The 21686-nt window shown below is 37.6% G+C and overlaps 2 protein-coding genes, 2 long non-coding RNA genes and 2 other non-coding genes across 6 annotated transcripts; 3 read left to right on the forward strand and 3 right to left on the reverse strand.

Moving 5' to 3' along the window:
- Positions 1-1146: 1146 nt before the first annotated feature.
- On the forward strand, positions 1147-3441 carry LOC113675845 (uncharacterized). Its single transcript, XM_027192444.2, has one exon. It carries the CDS (start codon positions 1749-1751, stop codon positions 2631-2633), a length of 885 nt encoding a protein of 294 aa, XP_027048245.2. The 5' UTR covers positions 1147-1748; the 3' UTR covers positions 2634-3441.
- Positions 3442-6486: 3045 nt separating this feature from the next.
- Positions 6487-11653, reverse strand: LOC149040772 (uncharacterized). The gene is made up of 2 exons (XR_016179858.1): positions 11390-11653; positions 6487-7522 (listed from the first exon to the last, which is right to left on the reverse strand). It is a non-coding gene; the product is annotated as an uncharacterized LOC149040772 (long non-coding RNA).
- LOC113675850 (uncharacterized) lies at positions 7120-8813 on the forward strand. Its single transcript, XM_027192450.2, has 2 exons — positions 7120-7465; positions 7814-8813. Exons 1-2 carry the CDS (start codon positions 7120-7122, stop codon positions 8089-8091), a joined length of 624 nt encoding a protein of 207 aa, XP_027048251.2. The 3' UTR covers positions 8092-8813.
- Positions 11654-12525: 872 nt separating the features above from the next.
- Positions 12526-21172, forward strand: LOC113675852 (uncharacterized). The gene is made up of 3 exons (XR_003446655.2): positions 12526-12779; positions 14534-14619; positions 20645-21172. It is a non-coding gene; the product is annotated as an uncharacterized LOC113675852 (long non-coding RNA).
- Positions 16482-16553, reverse strand: Trnae-uuc (transfer RNA glutamic acid (anticodon UUC)). The gene has a single exon. It is a non-coding gene; the product is annotated as a tRNA-Glu (tRNA).
- Trnae-uuc (transfer RNA glutamic acid (anticodon UUC)) lies at positions 16882-16953 on the reverse strand. Its single transcript has one exon. It is a non-coding gene; the product is annotated as a tRNA-Glu (tRNA).
- Positions 21173-21686: the final 514 nt, after the last annotated feature.

A 21686-nucleotide genomic window follows, 5' to 3' on the forward strand; every position in this document is an offset into this window, starting at 1 on the left:
AAATCAATGGCTGTTTTAAAATTCTCTTAATTTCGGAAATTTTCAAAATTTGTAATTTCTCTTTGCAATATCATCCTTAAATCCAATATTAAGTTCACGAGAAAAAAGGGAAATGATCACTAAAATACGTTTATCGTTAATAAAAAATTCTCCATGTGAGCACCATGGGAAAGGTTTAGAGAACGTTATGGAAAATATGCATACTGATGTTAGTGTGTAAAGGTTAAAAGTGAGAAAAAGTCCTTATTATGGCACACGTATAGGAAACCAAAACCACTATATAAGTTACCAAGTTCCATCTTTATCTTGGTATAATTATCCTTGATATTGCAAAGAAATTAAAACACTCCCTTTATTTCTTCAACCGATCTGTTACTAACCTGAGGCCGAGCGCAGAGTTGCACGTGGGTTTTCAATCGCCTTCCGTCGCTTGGATTCCGCTTTGCTAATTGGTAATATCTGCTCACAGTCCTTTTGGCAAATTTAAGATAATTCTTTATAAGAAATCAACTAAAATCATCTAAAATATAAAGCCCGTCGAGTTTTCGAGTTACCAAATCATGCTTGCCCAGAGTAAACCATTATTCATTTTGTCAATTTCATTCAGTACCTGTCCGTACAGTAGCGGCCATTTGCGCATACTGATTAACTATTACACAGTTGCTTTAACAACAGTCACGAGTTTCAGTCATCAGTACAGCTCTTTATTCAACTCGTGAGACAAACTCTTGACAATAGTAAACAAAAGAAATGAGCTTGAATTTGAATGAAACCATTTTTTGCATGTTCGACTTAAAGTGGCGAAAGACTCGTCAGTAAAGTCACATCTTTTTTTTTTTTTTTAACAGAAAATTTTATTACAACGTTAAATCCCTCTAGGCTGAAAAGGTTTTTATGAACACACTTCCAATGAGAATTGCCTGTTGGGGTTTCAGTAAATGTTCCATGAGCGGCTGCCGATGGCATTATACGCGGCTGTGGCTTAAGGCGAAACTTTGTCACGAGAGCTTGCTCGCAATGCAAGCTGAACAGGCGGCGGTAGGAGGTATTTTTTTTAGGCGGCGGTAAAACACTGGTAACCTGCCCTCGACTGTGGACCGATAAAAGAGAAAGGCTATAATCCGTATAACATATCACATCGCTAACACAGCATTTAAGTTTAACACCAATTTGAATATATGCTGTCCTGTCGAGAGCCCATGAATGTTATAGTGGGTCACAAGTTTGACTGCACAATTGTCACGGCTTCCTCAAACAAATACAACGGGGGAGAGTCTGTTTATTGTGCTAGACTGAGTGCACAGGTGTCTGTTGCAGGACGCAAAATCAGATTAAGGGAGGCGAGAAATATTCAAAAAACAAAGACAGTAAACGGATGCGTGCAGGTGGGATGATAATGCTGGTTCTATTAGGATTAACGGTCTCACAAATGATTGATTTTGATTCACAGCAGAATTGCCAAACTGGTAAGGTTAAAATGCAGTCATGGCTGGCAGAACTATCTTCTGCTTATTGTGTGTTGTACTTTTCTGGTGGGTTTACTCAAAGATTTCTGTCACAGAGTTTCCTTTCCAGTGGCAAACAATTCGGGAGATAGGTTCTAAATTTGATAAACCAGAATTCGCACATTCCGTCGGGAAGGCTCTCGGTTGCCAAGCCTCAGGTCACAAGACTCCTGAGTTGACGTAAACCTCAGAAAATGCACGTGCTCTCAGTTCCAAATTTGGAACAAGGTTCCTAAATGACCAATGAGACATTCTCTGGTTCACGTGCAAAGTCATCGCTACTGTACTTCGGCGGGAAAGTTCAGAGTGCGCGATGTTAAGTTTTATAACTACCTCAAGATCCTGTACAACCTGTCAATATCGCTGAACACCTTCAAAAACACAATTAATTATCAGAATTTCTCCCTGGTACAGCAAAGCTTTGAGGATTCAGTGATGGACTTGTTCGTCCGAATTTTGAGCGACTATGATGCCGTAAATGCAGCCAGACGTCTTTTACACGAGGTGTATATTAGTGAGATGGGCTGGGATTTTCGTAGTGATAGTCCGACAGGTTTTCGTATCGATAAAGACGACCAAAACAAACCTATCCTTTGCGATACTTTTGATGACTCATCTGTTTGGTTTGGAGCGTACAAAGGAGATAGCCTGATCGGAGTTACCCGAGCAGTCCAACGGAACAACTCTTTAGGAAAGCTTGACCTTGAATTGTACCCAGCCAGTCAACTACCGTCCATGAAGAGAATTCTCCGCCCAAAGGCCGACCAACCGTTAGTGGAAGTGCAACGAGGGGCGGTAGCCAAGGACTACAGAAACACACAACCAAGCATAATCCAGCTGCTTCTTCATTCCGCTTTTAGCTACGCGCTCGAGAAAGGACTGAATGTGGTTTGCCCAACAGTTTTCCCTGTGTTAGAGACATTATTTAGCCGAGCTGGGATGCGGTTAGTGGAGAAAAAGTTTACATACGGAGAGGGCTGTGATGAATGGCCCACCTACATTTTCTACTGCTCCTCAGAAGACATGGCCCAAGTTGTAAACAAACTGAAGACAGCCGCAAGAAAAAGAAAAGCAAGCGTTTCACAAGAAAGAGGGCACGCCAAGCGGGGAAGGTTTCTTGTAGTGTAAATGTTTGTTTCAAAAATGACGATCGGTTAAAAGGTTATGTTATGATTTTCAATCAATAACAAAGATGTCGTGTGTAAATCGTTGAAAAAAAGTTAGTTTTGAACAGGAGTGATGAGCTCCTGGTTTTGAACCAATGGGTTTAATTTAAAACCAAAATATCACCAAGAAATTTGGAAGGGAGGTGACTGGTATTTTAAGAATTTATTTTTTGTACTTGGTTATAAGTGTCAATTCAGTGCATAAGCTGTTGTAAACTATATAAATGACTTGGAAAAATGTCGTATGGGAGATTTTTTGCGTGCGGTAACAAGCTTCTCTCCCCTACGATGGAACCCGATCTAACAATAGTTATGACTCTGGTGAAAACTAGATTTCTTATAAAAAAATTATTTGCCATGGCATCGAGTGATTAGGACTCGCTAATATTCCGGAAAGTTCCTTGGAAACATTTTTGATGACAACGAACACCACACAAATTTTTGTCGCTTTTATCCACTTAACCCTTCTTTTCGTTCATGGCAATCTGATAGAATGAAAAAAACCCTCATCTGAACACGAATTGCAAATATATCGGATCTTTTCTATTGCTGATTCTTTTTCTGACATGATGGATCCTGCTGCATGACAACACGTTTGTGGACGTTGCTTCTAAACTTATGTAGTCACTGACTAAAACATTATCCACTCTTACCCAATCTTATCACTTTTTGTGATATTTCAATTTCGGCCGAAATCATGGGCGGAGGGAGAGTAGATGGAAGGTATAGGTGTTGTTACGAAATTAGTGATTTGACGTGTTTGATGCAAAGATCAAAAATGAAATGAGTGAAAAAGTAGTACGACAGATAGTTGAAAAAAACAAACCGTTTTAGTAAAACACTGAGTGCAATCAAGAGGTTATAAACTATTTATAATGTCTTGCTGTTATTTTGATTCAGTCTCGGCATCTCCATTCACCAAACCACAGTAGCACGTTGACTCACTGATTTCCTCAAATTTATAAAACTTTTTGACGTCATTGCAAGATAAAAAGTTCGCCAACACGTTTTCAGCGACCATTCCTAGGGCGCATATTAAATTTTGGAAGTACAATAATCCGTTATTAGATGACCCATTCACTTTGAAGTCTATTTTTTCCAATGGAATGTCGCACGCGAACAAGAATTATAGATAGGTGGCTGGGTCTGTTCTCCACTAATAAGTTTATTTTCCTACCATCAGGGCCTCAAGTTCTCTTTATTCACGAAATAAGCTTTGTCATCCAGCAAAATGTCGGTTCATTTCTAAAAATTTCCGGAAAGGAAACGGATAAATTCCCACTTCCTGAAGTATGCAGGCTTACTTTAAATGCTCTAAATTTTCATAGCAGTATCCTATTTCCCTTGAAGATATTGGTACCTTTTCCGTCCACCACAAAAATCTGTTTTTTTAAGGTATAAACCGACAAAAGGAAACATGTAGAAAAATAGGAATCTGCCCTTTTTGTATCTGAACAAGAGAGTAAACTGGATAAGCCAGAACTAAAAGTCGATTAGGAAATACTTAGCCGGTCTTACGGAAATGAGGTATTTATAGAGAGTAAAAATAACATGTTTGGAATAGCCATTTTATTCACCTGTGTGAAGATTGAAAACATTAAGGAAATGTAGTAGAGGTTAGTTGGTCAAACAACTTTTGATTTGTTGGCACATGAAATCTTTTATGCTTAAAATTGTCGTACATTTTTTTAAGTTTAAAAGTTTCACATTAGAGTGCGTTCTACCTAGGACTATATTTAACACTTCAAAGGCATTGGTTAATTTATAAATGCTATAGAGACAATGATTGAATGATTTCAATAAGAACTCTTAGACTTTGTGCGCATATTCTCACCAGTTTGAAACTTGTCGAGGTTGTAAACTGGTGTAAAGCACCTGCGTGGCACAGCTGACGATCTGACCGTGGTTTTTTGTTCACGAATTCATTTGTTATTCAGGATCATCGAAGCTTAGGTTAATTTCATTTGTGACACTATCTAAATTATGTTGAATACATGCCTCTTTTAGTTTTTCCTAAGTCACTGAACTGTGCCTGGCCGCTGTTGTGTTTTTATTCATTAATTAAGCGACTCTTTACATGAATAAAACAATAAATGACTTCAAAACACTTCGAAAACAAGAGTAACACTTTATATAAACGTATGGATGAAACTTCAAAGGAATTATAAACACAAAATGCAGCACATTTGATTTAAGGGGTCAGTATACCATTTGACAGGCGCACGCTGAGCGGGACATAGATCGATTAACAACATGTCTTATGTGATGGAGTGATGCGTAATTTATTAAGCTCTAATGAGACGAAATCATAGAGCGATTAAAGCGATGGCTACCGTTTAGTGCATTTCCGGTGGGACTAAATCTCTGCGTTTTCCAAGCTTGGTTGACTTCGCACAATGCGAATGTTTCCAAAGTTTTCTTGTGGTGAAGACTCACGCGATAAGTAAATAGCCAACCCATTCCATGATCTCAACAAAGTTGTTTTTAATAAACGAGCTCCGTGTTTCAGTCAGGTTTGATGAATGGCTGCGTGGCCAAAACAAAAGACCGACGGGAATTGTTCCCGCTGCGGCCCGTATGAAGTTCTTCCCACCCCCGGCGCCGCAGTGTCCGTGCCTTGAATGCACCCAGGGTACTGTTTGAAAACAGAGAAAACCATAACAGATTACAAAAGGGTCCAGTTGCCTTTGTCGAGCCCTGGGTATCGACTCACGGATTGAAATTGCCAGTATTATCTAACCGAAAAAAACTAAAAGAAAGTGATCACAAAAACAGCTTCGGTACATCCTTTGTTGTCATTTTTTATCTGTATTACGCGAAATAAAAAACAGGTTTTTTTTCTTCATCGATGTTAAGCTTTCCCCTATCCAGGGTTGTTTTGAAGCTTAGACTTACTATGACTTTCACCTGCAAAGCAGAATTATTATCACTAACACATCCTTTTATTTTTAATCGAAAACCTTCAGTAATTCTCTCAAAGTAGTTCATTTCGATGGATGATGCTCATTGGCTATTTTTCAAATTTTTTTCTACCGCAAGACCATGTCAGTTTGTCGGCACTACACGCGCTCGACTTTAGTCTCCTTTCTCATTAGTTTTCACACATGATTAACGGCTATTCGCACTATTTCCAGGACATCTAGTCTCCTTAGACGACTAAAATTACCGTCACACTTCTATGGAGTCTCAGAGGAAACGCTCCGTCTTCCCTAAAGCGTTCTTGCTCCTGTCAAAAACTGGAAATTGTTCTGACGTCTTACAAGTTTCCAAGCGTCTTTTTTTTGCTTATCATGCAGCCTTTCATGACAGTTATCCGTGAAAAAAAGTGAATACGTAAATAAATTTGGCTCTCGTTGTCCAAATTAGCACTGAATTTGTTCAGGAGTTCGATTAATTTATATTACAAACAAGTTGGATTGAGCGCTCATTGAATTAAGGTGTCACTTGAAAATGAACATGCAAGCAAGTTTATTGATTTATGAATTACGCGCCAGGTTCGGAGTAAATGTCGCGGTCTTCTTTCTTCGATCGCAAGTTAATAAAGGTGCTGTTTGAATAGCTGAACTGAGTTTAGATCCATATCTCCTTTTAATAACACTCATTAATTATAACTTTGGACCAAAAGAAAACCTTTTTTTGTTTTGTTTTGCAGCTTTCATTCGCACGCGTCATTTCAGAGCATGCATTTTTTGGTTTCCGATTGTGGGTTAGTGGGGATCTTTTATCATCCATACACACGACTCTTGTTAACAACCAGCTGTGACAACTGGAACCTCTCTAAGAAACACAACGATTAGTTACAGATATTTTAAGCCTTTCTGTCCTGTACAAAAATATGTTTATTTCCATATAACTGTCTTTTTTAGGGGGGTTGTAAGATTGGGAAGCTGCATAAATAATGCATTGAAGATGTTCCTCTCTCTCATTGAGTAGCACCATGAATTGCCAAAAATGCAGATGATATGCCATTTTTTTGAAATTATGATGTGCCAAAAATTTACCTTTCTTGTCAGACCTTGTGTACTCAGCGAGGCCACCCGTCCGAAATTTTTGCGAAACGAGAATCAACATTTATTGCGATATGAATGAGATAAGAAATTTGTTATAATAAATTTCATTAAACTCGAATATTCCGTTTTTGTTTTCCACGCCTTTATAATTTATCCACGAAGAGATTATATGAAGGCTTTTAATTAAATTTATCACCCATTTGTGTCAACTCTTTCGGTCTGTTGCACGCGCAGCATCGACGGCGCCAGCAGTTTACCAAGTCAGCATAGCGATGACGTCACATATTTGTTAAGGAGCCAATCATGTAATTAATCTGGCTATCTAATTACAGCACTAAATTATGACCACAGCGAGAGCGAATATTGCTCTCGCCAGACTGGTGCCTTAGTCATTTCTACTTTGAGTTACTCGTTTGAGCACAACGGCGCGAGCGTACTATGGACTGCTTTTACCAAGCAAATCAGAGAGTTCGACCACCTCCTTACTTCAACACTTCACCGGTTATGTATGGATATGGTGTTCCTTCTTACTATTCCCCGCCGTTTTTCCCGCTAAATCGTAACTCTCAGGTCCACAGGCCGCCGGTAATATCTGCAAGCCCTCCTCTAAGCATTCCAAACCCAATGACAAACTCAGAAAGCAGTACCAGTCCTGTTTCGGTCGGCTCTCAAACTCCTCCAGCATCACCCAGCGAAACTTCTACAGACACGCACGAATCCACTGAACATAACGATGATGTTTGCCAATCAGCCAAAGATGCCAGCGAATCAGAAGACAAAACAGGTGAGCAAACGGAAGATTTAGTTGTTAAAAAGACGATGAGTCAAGTTCAGCCGGCATCTAAGTAGATAAGTTTCAGGAAACGTTTAATTGTATACTTGAAGTTTGAACGAATTTGATAATGCAATCGTTTCAATTACTTACGGGTCAACTTGAATGTAAAATAGAATAAATCAAAGGTGAAATAATATTAAAACCCTTGGCATCAGTCTTGCATGCAAATCAAAAGGTAACTCTGATATTTAAATTCATTATATTTAAGTTCAGTATTACAATCTATTTGAATTAAACAATTTTTCTTCATATGCAAGAACATGTTTTCATGGAATTCAACTTTGTTCAAATATTTAGACGGTGAAGACGAGAGAGATGTACCCTGGCATTATAAACAACCTTTCAAGCATCGCCGACGAGTGGCCTACAAGAGAAACCAAATTCTGGAATTAGAAAAAGAATTTCACTTCACGAGGTATCTTACGAAAGAGAGACGTTCAGAAATGGCCACGATGTTGCAGCTCTCTGAACGACAAATCAAAATTTGGTTCCAAAATCGGCGTATGAAATGGAAAAAGGACAACAAACCCGTGATTCCTACAAGTAGAGGAATGCGGCGAGGATGTACAAGATAGGCGAGATACGCCCGTTCAGAGATAATCAATTATAATTTGTTGTAATCCTCTTTTTAGCAGACTTGAAGGTGTATAAAAATTTTCTCTTCCTTTGCGTCGGACGAATGGAGCGTTAGACAGCCATCGAAGTGTTACAAATTACGGCGAAAGGTTTATTCCGCTACATTTGCAATTTTAACTCTTTCTTTGTCTGCGCATAACATAACCTCGACTTTCGTCACAAGTTCTTTACGATCAAACAAGCACTGAAAGATTGTGAAGTTGTAAATAATTGTAAAACATGAAAACTCGTTCAGGAATTGAGTCAGACAGCAACGGGTTACAAATGAGGTGTTAAGCCGATTCGTCTAAACAGAGACACGAAGGCACTTCCACTGCGTCACTTTGAACGTTTTGTTTCTCGCCAACGAACTTCTCCACTTTACGAATCTTCAAAGAATATTCAGCCAAGTTTACGCTTCTTACTTACTTGTTTTTATCTTTACTCAATATCAATCTCGTTCGTCGTTTTATCGAATGCCGCTATGCGAGGCGGCATTTTAATCAAAGAAATTTGTGTTAAATTTCTTATGCACTTCTCTTTAGTAGGATTAAAATCTCCGGTGGTTAAAAACGCTGTTCAAACGCAAAACTCCATTTATCGAGATTTCTTTCACTTGTAAGTATATATTTAAAAGGTTTTGTGAAAAAGCGTTTTCATTGTCACAATAAATTTATAGTTACCAAAGTCTGGACTCAGTAGTATATTTTACTTGCACCGCCGAGTTTGTGCTAAACTGTACTCGAGTGTAACAATGATTAGAGCTTCCTGTTTGCAAGGCGTTCTTTAAACTGGGCAAATATAAACGTGGTACTGATGAAATTCACTCTCTTGCTGAGCGCCTTATGGCCATCTCTTTGTACCCAGACGGCAAAATACAATAGACTCTTCCGCTCTTAGTACATGGCAAAAAGTGCCTCTACACGAAAATGGTTTCTCTTTTGTCACAAAGACAACTGCGTAAGTATGACTTAAGTCTGTTAAGATAATGAATTTATTTCATCAGTAAGGGAATAAAAAATCATCTCCTTGACTACATTTTTTCAAATAAATAACTGTGGAAAAGACATTCGAGCGTTTGTTCGTGATTATCATTAGCGGTGTTTTGATGAAGCCATGTTCAAGGGTCACTGAGTGGTAAAGACATTGTGAAGTTATATGTTTGATTAAGCAAATTATTTAATAAAAACAATTAATACAACGACACATTCATGCCTGCGAGGCAAAACGAGAAATTTGCATGATTAAGATCGATAGAGATCAAGGGTTTTTCTTTAAACAAACTTCCGACAATAAGAGCCACAATTCTTCTTCGCCACAGAATTGGAGGGTTTGTGTTTTATCATCAACCAACTGCTACTTATTTTTGCAAGATATTTTTAACTTTAGCCGCCTTTTTACCATTATTTCTGAAGCAAAACAACCTTTTGTTCTTTGATAAATAACATCTGTATAGTTTGATTGTTTTAGACCAAGCAGATATATTCTTTGTTTAGTAAATCGCGTCAGCCTTTAGTGAAAACGACAGCATACTTTCGTTCAAAACAAAAATCATTTCACTCCACCACAAATTACAAGTGACACTCTGAATATCATCTTTTACTTGATAGAGTAACGCTGTATTATGTCCTATCTGAAATCTTTAGAGAATGGGCTACTCGTTGTTCGTAAGCAAGTATTCTTAAAGTGGTATTTGAAACGTGCGCTTGAGGTATAATCAATGCCTTCATTGTTTTCTTTCATCTAAAAGAGCTGATCAAAATCTCGGTTCAGCTGCGCAGAGTTTTGTATTAAAAAGTCTTAATTCAATTGTTTCTTAGTTCGAGAGAAAAACCTTTTTTTTTTTTGCTGAGTCGATAATGACCGAAGTTTGGATTATCCACCGCTTTCCGTGCTCTTTTAGACGGTTTAACTCACAGCAATCATTCGCTTATTAAACATCTCAGACCTCTAAGATTCGTAAGAATGTGTCAACGAGGGAATCGATTTATATAGTTTCCCCTCAATTCCTACTGTGCAAAAACTATGCAACAAATGAGAATACAAATATATGAAATTTTGTCTGTGTTTTGTGAAGAGCCTATTGTACAGTTCTCTTTCATGCATGGGGATGCTTCGTGTACAATGTTTTGTTTTCCAGATGCGGTAACATTCAACGGCAGTTCTAACTCAGTAGCTCCCGCATAACAGAATATTCTGTTTCTTTGCTATTGAAACCGATTAGCAGCTCCTTTAACAAGCGTAATTGCCCGTAAACAAAATCTCTACCGAGGTGTGAAAAATGTCAGCCTCGCTAAAGAGGTTGATCTCTAACAGCAGATATAATCCCGAGTTCATTCGCTGATTCGTACACCGAATGTCCTTTTTGTGGTTGAATATGTTAGTAACTGACATATTTGAGAGTTTTTTCGACTAAAGGTAAATTTTCCCGAGCACCTTTGACTAATACAATTAAGGATTTTTTTTTTCTCGATCGGGACATTTTCCCCAGGGTATCAGTGTACATAGTTGTCCTCGATTTCCGATTTCATATAACGGCGTAAAAACCTTCAGTGCATCCAAACTGATGAGTTAAATGTTACAACCTTCTACAACTCAGTAATAGCAGCAAAACCTATCGTGCTTCCAACAGAGTAGAGAAAATCTTCACCACTGAACAAACAAGGTGAATACAGAGTACGCATCAACAATTTGCTTACAGCATTCGCATTTGTTCGCGAAAAGATCGCCCTGTGTACCGCTGCGAAATGTTTAATTATTTTTCACACTTTGGCCGTGTAATATCTAATTTGCTTTCATTGCACTGAAGTGGAAGACATGACATTAAATAAACTATTTTAATCAGTTCCGTGGGTTTCTCATTCCCTGTTGCAGACTGAAATGGCGGCCAGTTCTTTCTCGGTGTGATTTCACGAACGATTGCGTTCTAAATAATACACCGTCAAACCGCAATCATGCAGCAGATTGTTCTAAGCATTAAAATATAGCAGTATTCAGGATTAAAATAATTAAGCTTAATTTGAGTTATAAAAAAAGAGAGGTCTGTGCAGGTGTGATAAAATATTCTCTACCCGATCAAAAATCAATCACTCGCAAGAAAAAAAACCTTTGGGATGGCACGCCCAGTATGACAGTCGAATGTCGAAGGATTAACAACCAAAGGAGTTTTAAAAGTTATGAGTGATACCGCTAACACTTATATTACAGGCAACCAAATCGATGCCAGTTTTACCTTTGATAACTATAAAGTAATGTTACCTTGATAGCTTTTTCCTCTTTTCACATTATAGAGTTTCGTCATTAAATTGTCTTCACCAAGGGAAGATGAGAAAAAGCTGTGAATACACCAACCGCATGCGAAAATAGCGAGGGGTTGTGCTGTATCACGTACCAAGATGCGAAGAAATACTCGTATAAGTTTCACTTCCTACTGCGTGTTTTATTCATAGGTTTAACCCTAAAGGGCGATTTAAAGTACTTTGAAGTCAAAACCATATTTTACGTCGACTAAACGTCACAGTTTTTGACCCAGAGACAAATACTTTACATTGAGAACTGACTGTGTTGCGCCTGACTGTCAATCCATTATTAAATTTCATAAATCGGTTTTTTATATCACGAAATGGATTTACCTCCAAAACGGAAAGATTTGTGCAAATTTTCCCTTTGAATATGTGCAATCCTATATTGAACCTTAAGGTAAACCATGTAGTGCTGTAATAAACAACCACCGCAGCATGATTAGCCATGCCTAAAAGTTTTCGCCTCGTGATTTCAAAAGTCTTTGTACGATTGAAATTGTACCCAAAAAATAGGAATCGCAGTAGTATCGATGTTTTTAAACTTTTAAAAATGTGTTTTAGATTTATTTTTGCAACAATATTTTCAATCTTTTTTTAAAAAATTTTTTTCGACATAGCTTGGATCTTTCGTGAGAAACACCGCCCCAGGTTTCAGGTTTGTTCTGAGCCGATAAAAACCAAAATCTCTTTAGGAAAGGACATGAAACAGAGATATGAAGTAGAGTCAAACATAGCAATTAAATGATAAATCATTCATGGGACAGTTTGCTTCCTTGGTGATTCAATGTCAATCAGTACTGGTTTCGTATTTTGTTAAAAAATAGCAATAATTTCTAAACTGTTTCTTTTTCTATTTTGGGGCCAGATGTCTAATCGCGGAAAAGGGCGGTTTTTCGAAATTTTCTCACAGATGCTATGAGCTTAAGTCATTTTATTTCTAAAGGAAAGGATTTAGTGGCTTGGATTCGTTCAATATTCTTTGGTAAAATGATATTTATCTAAGTATTTACTTTCCAGTGTTGTAAGTAGCATATAAGGTATTGCGTGTGACGCGCATGTCATCTCAAAGTAATTCGCTTGATTTATGATTTTACTTGGCCCGAAGCCTGTCTCTACGTGGGAGTAGACTAAAAGTCTCCCATGCATGTATGCTTTTCATATTATTCTGGCGTAACTCGCCGTGAAAAAACTACCTGTGAAGCACGATAAGTGGATCTTTTGAAAATTACCGAAGTGAAAAACATGACCGTTTTCTAACAAGGTGTAAAAAGAGGCGCGTGCATTCAACAGCTTTCGAACGGTTGTTTATGAAATGTAAGGTGTCAGGAGACACGTCTTCTTAACAGGTAATTCTTCATCTACACACATTTCCATGATGACTGCTTCGGCTAATTATACAGTTAGTTGTCGTGGTAATTATCTTCGGTGGTAAACCGTGGTCTAAGACACTTCTGTTGGATAATAGAGTGTCGGTAAAATCTTCTAATTTAATTATTTTTCCGATCACTTAATGTTCCTTTAAGATTTATAGTGATATACAAATTGTTCTGGAGAGATGTTCAATTTGATGGACTAGGCTTGATATAGCAACCCAGTGGGTCTTTGTTTCTTCAACTGTCTTTGTCTAAAAGCCCCATTGTTGATCCAGCCTAAGACTATGGATGGGAACTCACCTCATTGTCTTTCAGCAGCCCATATACTCCCATTCTTTCAACTTAACCCTCAAACCTTTGCATCGTAGAGGCTTCAAAATTGATTTGTTTAACATTGTTTGAAAGCATACTAGCTGGTCATAAACGAGATCGAAAGAGCAACTTTGTCGGTTGCAACTGGATGAAACTTTACATGTATTCTAAAATTCGTGTATTTTGTATCATTCGTACTCCACGTCTCGGTCCGATTTTAATTCTTGATAATTTTTCTATCAAGATCGGGTAGGGAGCAACTCTATTGGGTAGACGAACGTTTCATATTTTTCGCTAATAATATCATGCATGTCCTGAAGACACGCTCCATATGTGGGAACTGTATGTTTAAGTTGGATTAAAATGAAATATCTTTATTGGAATGAAACAGAAATGAAAGGATGGTATTAGACTTCAATCTTAGACTGACCGTTATAAATTCTCATCAAGAAAACTGCAAGCAATAAATACATCTTGAGTATCTGTCAAAACATGTAAATTTTGAGGATTGTGCTGAAAACAACATCCCGTGATAACAATACATTCTTTCTGTGATAATTGTTAGAAAGCATCATCAAGAGGGGTTTTCCGCTTAAGTCGAACAGCTGATGAAAAAAAGAAAAAAAAAAAATTTTTGTAAACCTTTCAGAAAATCGTCAGAGAAAGTTTTAGTTAGGCATGAACAGTTACGCAGAGAAATCTATTTCCCTTTTAATCAAGGTAGTAGAACTATTTAGCAGCGAGAGTGAAAGGTGCAGATTTGCCTAAACAATTTCACTGAGGGGCCCAGGATTGAATTACAGCTTTCCTGGAGGCCAAAGCATACCTGACAAAAATTTTTATTGGCATGAATTCAATAGGCTAGCTTTATCTCCGAAACCCAATACAAGCGAAATATGAAACACCAAATTTGCAGCTTTAAACAGCAAAACCATCAACTGTACAGCCATAATTTGTGTCACGACTCTGAAGAGAGTGTTCACCAGAATCATCAAAAGCTTCAAGGTTTACTTTTAGATGTGTACCAACTCAAACCTCGAGACTTGTCGGGCAAATGATATTAGTGGGAAATGTTGATGTAAGGTCTTCACGTTTTGCAAGCTGGACATAAAAATGGCGAGAACCGCATCCTATAGGGTGCTTGTGTAAGTGCTCTACCGAACAAAGTTCAATCATAAAAGAGATCAGCACATCAAATTAGAGAATGTCACACTGACTTTAATTTCAAAGTTTATGACAATTCAAAATTTCGATTCAATCGTTGTGGGTATCCCAAAATTTTCTTCCTTTCGTATCAAACGTCTGCCATATCCGCGACAAAAATTACAGACTTCCAAGTTTAAATAAGTGAAGTCCTAACAATATTTATTGGTGAAATCTTTTTAATCGTTTAAATCTTATTTTTTCCTTTTAAGGTTTTATATGAGCGAAATAATGGCAGCTTGTAGAGAAAGGGATTTGAATGAGGGGAAAGTTGACACCCTTTCAACTGGGAAGTAAGGTAAGAAAACAAGCACCCATTAAATCACAGATGCCAATATTTCTATGAAAAATATTGCATCTGCCGCGAGCATGAAACAAAGAGGAAAACCTTATTGTACTATTTTTATCTATGACACACGTCCTGTATTCTGTTGGGATAGGCAATGTTTGAAGCCCTGTGCGTAAAAAGCCTAGCAAAGATTGTATGTATGTATCTTTCTTTATTCGAAGACCGAGTTCAAAATTTACCATCTTTCCCGTTTTGTTTTCCTTGGCTCCCTCTCACATCGAATTCAAATGCTCAGCCAATTCGTAAAACTCTTTGGCGGACCAAGAAAAATAGAGTTACGTATGCCTCACCCTTTGGACTTTTAGACCATCAGAAAAACGAGACAGAGTTTACCATAATATTTAATTGAGTAGTTTTGGGAATGAAACTGAATATTTGTATAAGAAAATGAGCGGTAGAAAACTTACAGTTATTGAATAAAAATCGGCAAACCTCGATAGGGTAACTTTATTTATACACGATATGTATAAAAGCTGAAAGCTTGTGGGGTTCTTCACTTTTTTTCCCTTTACACTGACATCAGTACACATTTCAACTAAAGATTCATCTGCTAACTTAAGGATGTTCCGACGTGTTCTATCAGTATCTGTTCTATTGACGATCGGGAGCGTATTTTGAAATGAGGTCTTCCACTGGGATCATCAGTAGTCTAGGTTATTAGAGCGACTGTCAATAGACATTATCCGCGGTGTGAAATGCAGAAGGTAAAGAAGAAAGCCGTATGACCAAAAGCAGAGCTTAATTTGGACTAAAGTTTCGTCAGTTGTGAGTAACACCTTGTTTCATTTGATCTTACGAATGAGGTTCCTATGTAAAAGAGTGACATGATATTAAGAATTATTTCAGAGCAAAGTAGAACCGCTTTTTTGGGACCATGTGCAATTTACGCAAACGATTTGTGTCAGCGTTTATTTTTTGAGGACATCGTCCAGCAGTCGTATTGCAGTCTGATCCAGTTAGTTTCATTTTCTGAAAGAGGCTGTTCAAACGCTGTTTATTTTTTGCATCACACGGCCAGTCTTCTCCTCTATAATAATTAGGAAATTACATCATTTTTCAGCAAACCTTTTAAATTTTTAAACCCCTTAACCAAATTAGAGGCAAAAATATTCTTAAATGTGAATTATTTCGTATTAGGATAACATTGGAAACGTCTTAAAATAGCCCAGAAGTACCCAGTTATGTTTATGAGTCACCTAAAACAAAGAAAATAAAGAAGTCAGAACAGACGAGTCTAGTAGAATAACTTTGACCAAACAAAGGAGGAGTCCACAGGCCCTCCCACCCGAAGTCTCAGTAAGGTAATATGAAAGGGCGTTCCTTGTTGGGTTCCCTGCAAAACCCGCACGAGTTTAGGGAATGCGTCATGGCGTCTATGGGTCCGCGCAAGCTCGGCACCGAATTTCCTGATCACTGCAAATACCGTAGATATCTTCCATGCTGTGCTGTGTCAGTGATATTCATATCGTCGACTTAATGAAACGTGAGTCGTTGTCAGGCTTTCTGCGCCTATTTATCTCGTTAGGTCTGGAAACGAGGGTGATAATACCACGTGACGACTTCAGTTACTCATAGATTGCACTCTAGGTAATAAACATAAGTCTAGCAATCTTCAATTTCTATCAGACGCTACAAAAAAGTGGCCATGGTACTATTGTGATAATTTTGTTCTTCTCATACCGTTTGCAAAGAGTTATTTCATTCTTCGTTCTCCATGGCAGCACCAGCCAGCTTCCTTCAATAGTGCATCAAGAGTAGAATTTATATGAAGAAAAACTATTTTTGTCGGAAAATCGAAGCAAAATGAACAGTTCCCATACCGGGAGTCGAACCCGGGCCGCCTGGGTGAAAACCAGGAATCCTAACCGCTAGACCATATGGGAAATTATACCAAGAAGAGTTCAAATAATTATCAGTAAAATAGGGTCACCAAGTTGGAAATACAGAGCCTTAACACCTCCATCGAAAATGTACTCAGTGATGGAAGTTTTTTACAAGTTCATTACCGTGCACCAATAAACTGCATTTTCTAAATGAAAAAGTAGCAAACGGTCAAATAAGTCATAAAAATTTATAATTTTCTTAAATTGTACCAATTAAAAAAAGCACTTTCATCGAGTAATTTGTTCTTCTGATCGGGACCATCAGCTTGCTTGAACCATTAAGATGTTTATGTAGAATTGTAAACTAAAAAGAATAGTTTTCATACTGTTCCCACACCGGGAATTGAACCCGGGCCGCCTGGGTGAAAACCAGGAATCCTAACCACTAGACCATATGGGATTAAGTGATACAGCGTGCTAACAAAATCAATATTATTACCTATGTGGTAGGAGCCACCACCCCGCTCCATGGATCATTTTTGGGAAAATTCGCCATGGGTCGTGACTCGCATAAGGTCTTCTGAGTAGGAGCTGACACCCAATCAGCCCGATATGGGAAACGCCCTAAACTAGTTTCAATTCAATTTTATTTTTCCTGCCTATTTTTGTGTTGAGATTTAAGTGTATATAAAATCACGAACTTTAAACTTCTGTTTTTGCTTTTATTCAAACTTCCCAAACTTAAAGGACGAGAAGGACTAAGGTTCCTTTTTGCCACCTAAGGCAGCCCATGCCAAATTTTCAGTCTTACTCAAGATGCGACAAATTGAACGAATGTTCAAATTATATACATTGTGAATTTTATGTCCGAAAAAGATTTAATGAAAGGTTTGTGGGAGCAGAAAAGGCGTGGAGTGGAGAGGTTACGCACACATGCAAGTTAATGACTCGTTGGTTTTGCTTCTCGCGCAGAGTTCTTCGTTAGTTTTCTTCGGTTATGACAAACCACTTCTTTTTGAATTGGAAACTGAGAAGACGAGAATAGTATTATCTTATATGGTGAATGTAAAATCTTTTTTAAATAATATACTATTATACTTACCGCTGACCGCTACTTTTACCACCCTCTCGCCATTCCCTCGTTTTACTGTTGGCACGACTTCATATGGTCTGGCGGTTAGGATTTCTGGTTTTCACTCAGTCGACCCAGCTTCCACTCACGGTGAAAGAAGTAATTTTTTCTTTTGCAATATACATACAATGTATCTATAGACAATTTTTTTTAAAAGTAAGCAAGGAACTGAACTGATTTTCCCATTCATTTACTGATGGAAACTCTCGTTATCGGAAGATTGCTGAGAATTAAGTCAATTTCATCAAATTTAATTCAATCTTCTTCTTTCGTATGCAAGTAAAAAAAACGCAACTCGGGTCCTGTATAAAATGACGATTGACCTAGTGACGTGCTCATTCTCCTCTTTAAGTGGAGATAACATTCATTTGGAGATAAAAGGATATTTTAAGAGAGAATGGTCATAAAGTTGATCGCGCTATTAAAGGTTGTAAGGTTCAGGGCAAGTCGTACTTAACTATTTACAATCCTCTTGATGTATGTAAACTTTATTTTTGATTTGACCTCGTCTGGAGCCAAGTTGAGTGTAATGTCTGGATCAACCTCATTTGAACCTTTTAACTGGCTCCTAATCTGACTCAGAAGTGGGGAGGCCTGGGTCTACAGGGAACATATTTATTAATAAGTGTCTAGATTTCTAGTCTAAAATGGAGATGTCTGAGCCGGATACTCAAGATTTTCCTGAAGCAATGGCAAGTATTGTAGGTTTAGAATCCAATTTATGGTGCTATAATCTGAAAAGTAAACAGCTGAAAAAAAATTTCCGAACTTGAAAATAATTGACATTTTGGAGAAAAATACCTTTTCGTAAGAAGACTAAAAGAAGACCTTTCTACACCGGGATTCAAACCCAGGCCATCTGTTCGTAAGCCAATTATCCTTATAGTTTTACCAAATGAAATGCTTGGGAGTTTGTGATTGATAGTCTGTATGGCGACTGGATAAACTGATGATATTCATTCGGCTATGGTATTGTTTGCTCCTCCAACCGATAAAATTTTAATATAATCATAGACAAAAAGGTGTTCCAAGTCTGCTGAGCTATAATCGTAATTTTCTATTCTGAATTAATAAATTAACACCCAAAAGATTGAGCTAACAAGTAACATAACTGATCTAAAAAGAAATCAAATGTTTCATCAGAAGTAAGAGGACAGCAGCGGAAATTACTCGTATCCCATATGGTCTAGCGGTTAGGATTCCTGGCTTTCACCCAGGCGGCCCGGATTCGACTCCCGGAATGGGAACAGTGTATGGTGTTGCCGTTGTGATCATTTCAAAAAAGGAAATTTTTCGGCGCGACTTTAGTTCAATTTTTTCATGCTCTTAATTCAAAGTCATAATGATCTTCAGACAAAATCCCTGCTATCTTGTGTTTTTTTAAAAAAAATCATATTTTCAAGAAAAATAGTTAATACCCTTTGACCGTTTTTTAATGTTTATTCATTATAAGAAAGGAACAAAATAAACGACGAAATGATATACATATGAATGGATAGGTGAATTTAAAGATAAATTTTTATATGATAGCAGTCACATCTAGTATGATCACAAAGAAAAGTTCCCTTTAGCTACCAGATTTAGTGATGGATAGTTCTGACCCAACTCCAGTGGAAACTATCAATTTTGCATGCTTACTATTTTCATTGTAAGTTTCTGGACATGAAAGCTAAATTATTTGAAATCACTTTAATAAACGAAAGAATAAAAGCTTTTTATATTCTTGATTGAAAAAAACCGATCTCGAGTTTCGATCCCTTCAAAAGGATCCGGAATCGATCCTGTGTGTAATCTGTCTTGGAAACCTTAGCCAAGTGTTTTTTGCTAAGGTCAGTTTTAATGTGCGAAAATCAGATTCAAGCTTTCAGGATGTCAAGTGATGCAAAAGGGTCACTCTCTCAAACTGCAATTTTCAAGGTGGAGTGAAAAAAAATAATGTCTTCGTGAATTCAAATTTACAATCGCGATTAATTAAATTTTCTCGTAGTTTTGAAATCTGCATGACTTAGCGAATGTGTCTTTCTTACTTCAAAATTTTTAGATTCTAAAGTGAATTACATAATTTTTGCTAAAAAAAATACAAAGAAGCCTTAAAGATTTCAATTCAAGCATTTTTATTTTTGTCTATGTTTATGTTATTTCTCGAAATCCCTACGCGCCACCAAAGATTTCTTTTCTTCACCTCGGTTTTGTGTAATAATCTTGGATCAAATAACTTTTTTCCGGAAACACATGAATTGGATTTCTAATTCCAAACCATTTTGTGGGAATGCACTTCAAAGAATAACAACAACAAAAAAATACTTATTAATCTTAAGCATGTGGTTATCAAAAACAGAGAGGATATACGTAACACCTTGTTAGATTTGGGTGTGCGGACAGCAGGAAACAAAGAACATTTTATGGAGCGATATTAGTTTAAAATTACCTTTTCTTGCAAGAACCAGTTACTTGATTCACGAAACTTCTATAGAAATAGACTCGTCATTGAAACTTTTCTAGATGAGCGTTGAAATCAGCCTGAACGCTTTTCATCGACTGTTGCAATTTGTAAACTGTCGACTCAGTGTACGATGAAATACATGTTAATTGAGAGGACAAGTAATTCCATTCTTTCCGTTCTCGGTGCCGACACTAATTAAAAGCAAGTAATTGCTGCCCAGACTATTCAAAGCCTGCACAATAAGATCTTTAAACCAAAAAAGCTTTACTCGGTAATTTGGAACTCTCAGTTTTTTTTTTATCTCAGTGCACAAACTGGTTAGCATTTCCGGATATCTTAGGCGTTTTTCGTGCGTATGGGAAGAATCTGAAAGAGTTCCATACGATATTTCTCACAACTGAGAACTGTGAAATAAGTAACGACTGATATCTTCAAGCAACCATAATTTCCGTGGTTTGCGTCAAGTTGCGAAAACCGAATTTTCTTCGAGGAGGTTCTTTGTCCCGCGAAATAAAACAACGGTACAACAGCTCTAACAATTTGTTAATTTAATAAATAAACGCCTTCTCTTTTCAGTTTCTCGTTAGTGAGCCATTAATCATTCCGAGACAACCAGACTGACAGAAAAGATTCAGCTATTTCTACTGCTGAGTAAAAATACAGACGTGAGAACATTCTCCAACATCGATAGCCGCACACTTTGGAAGTTGATGATACAATTGTCTAAGAATGGATGCTGCGATTATTCGTTTGCAGTTCAAGTATAGAATGCATACTTCGTGCATGCTTTGTACGTTCAATTCTGAAATTGCGTAGCAAAGGAGGCGCAGTCTCAACCGAGTTTATGATAATCGTTGACTAGGATCTCGTCGGTCATCACAAAAATTGTTATTCAAAACATCACATGGATGTTAGAATAACACTCGGATGACGAAGCTTCTTTAAAATAACAAACCATAGAAAGCTGGCTAGAATAATATACCTAATAATTTCACTAGAAGTTAACAAGAATTATTTGTTTGTAAGAACGCAACATTTATGATTTTAGGGCCTATTTTTAGAATACGCTGGTGGCCTAGAAACCCAATAAACTTGACTGTCCTATTTAAATCCCTCTTTCGTGTTAAAGGCGCTAAACGAAAATATGATCAGTGCAAAATCTTTTCGCCATGCGGGGAGATTCCCATGAAGTCCTTAACCCTACTTACATACCAATTTAAAGCTAACGCGGGTGATAAATTCCTTACGGCAAGTTTTCATGTCATCGATTCTCTATAGTGGGTTAGCATTGTTCGAAGCCAATCGCTTCGTAACGTTGATTGAAGAACTTTGGCCTAAGTACAACCTTGAGTGTTTGTATTTATTTACAATCCCCAACGCGCAAGCGGCATTACTATAAAAGTCAATATGGTGACTGACTGGCAGGTTATTAATCATAGGTCAACAGGTGATTCCACAAATGAAAAACATTTGCGCCAGCGAGACTCCATTTGGAACACGCGATAAAAGATTCCGTTTGTGTCATGTGCTGAAATAGTTGTAGACCGACCGCCAGTATTTTTGCACCGCCCCTTGGCGTTTTCCTCCTCGCGGGATACTGATCAAAGAGACTGACGGA

This window comes from Pocillopora damicornis, chromosome 9 (genome assembly GCF_964200805.1).
Source record: "Pocillopora damicornis chromosome 9, jaPocDami1.2, whole genome shotgun sequence".
In the NCBI taxonomy this organism is placed as follows: Eukaryota; Metazoa; Cnidaria; class Anthozoa; order Scleractinia; family Pocilloporidae; genus Pocillopora; species Pocillopora damicornis.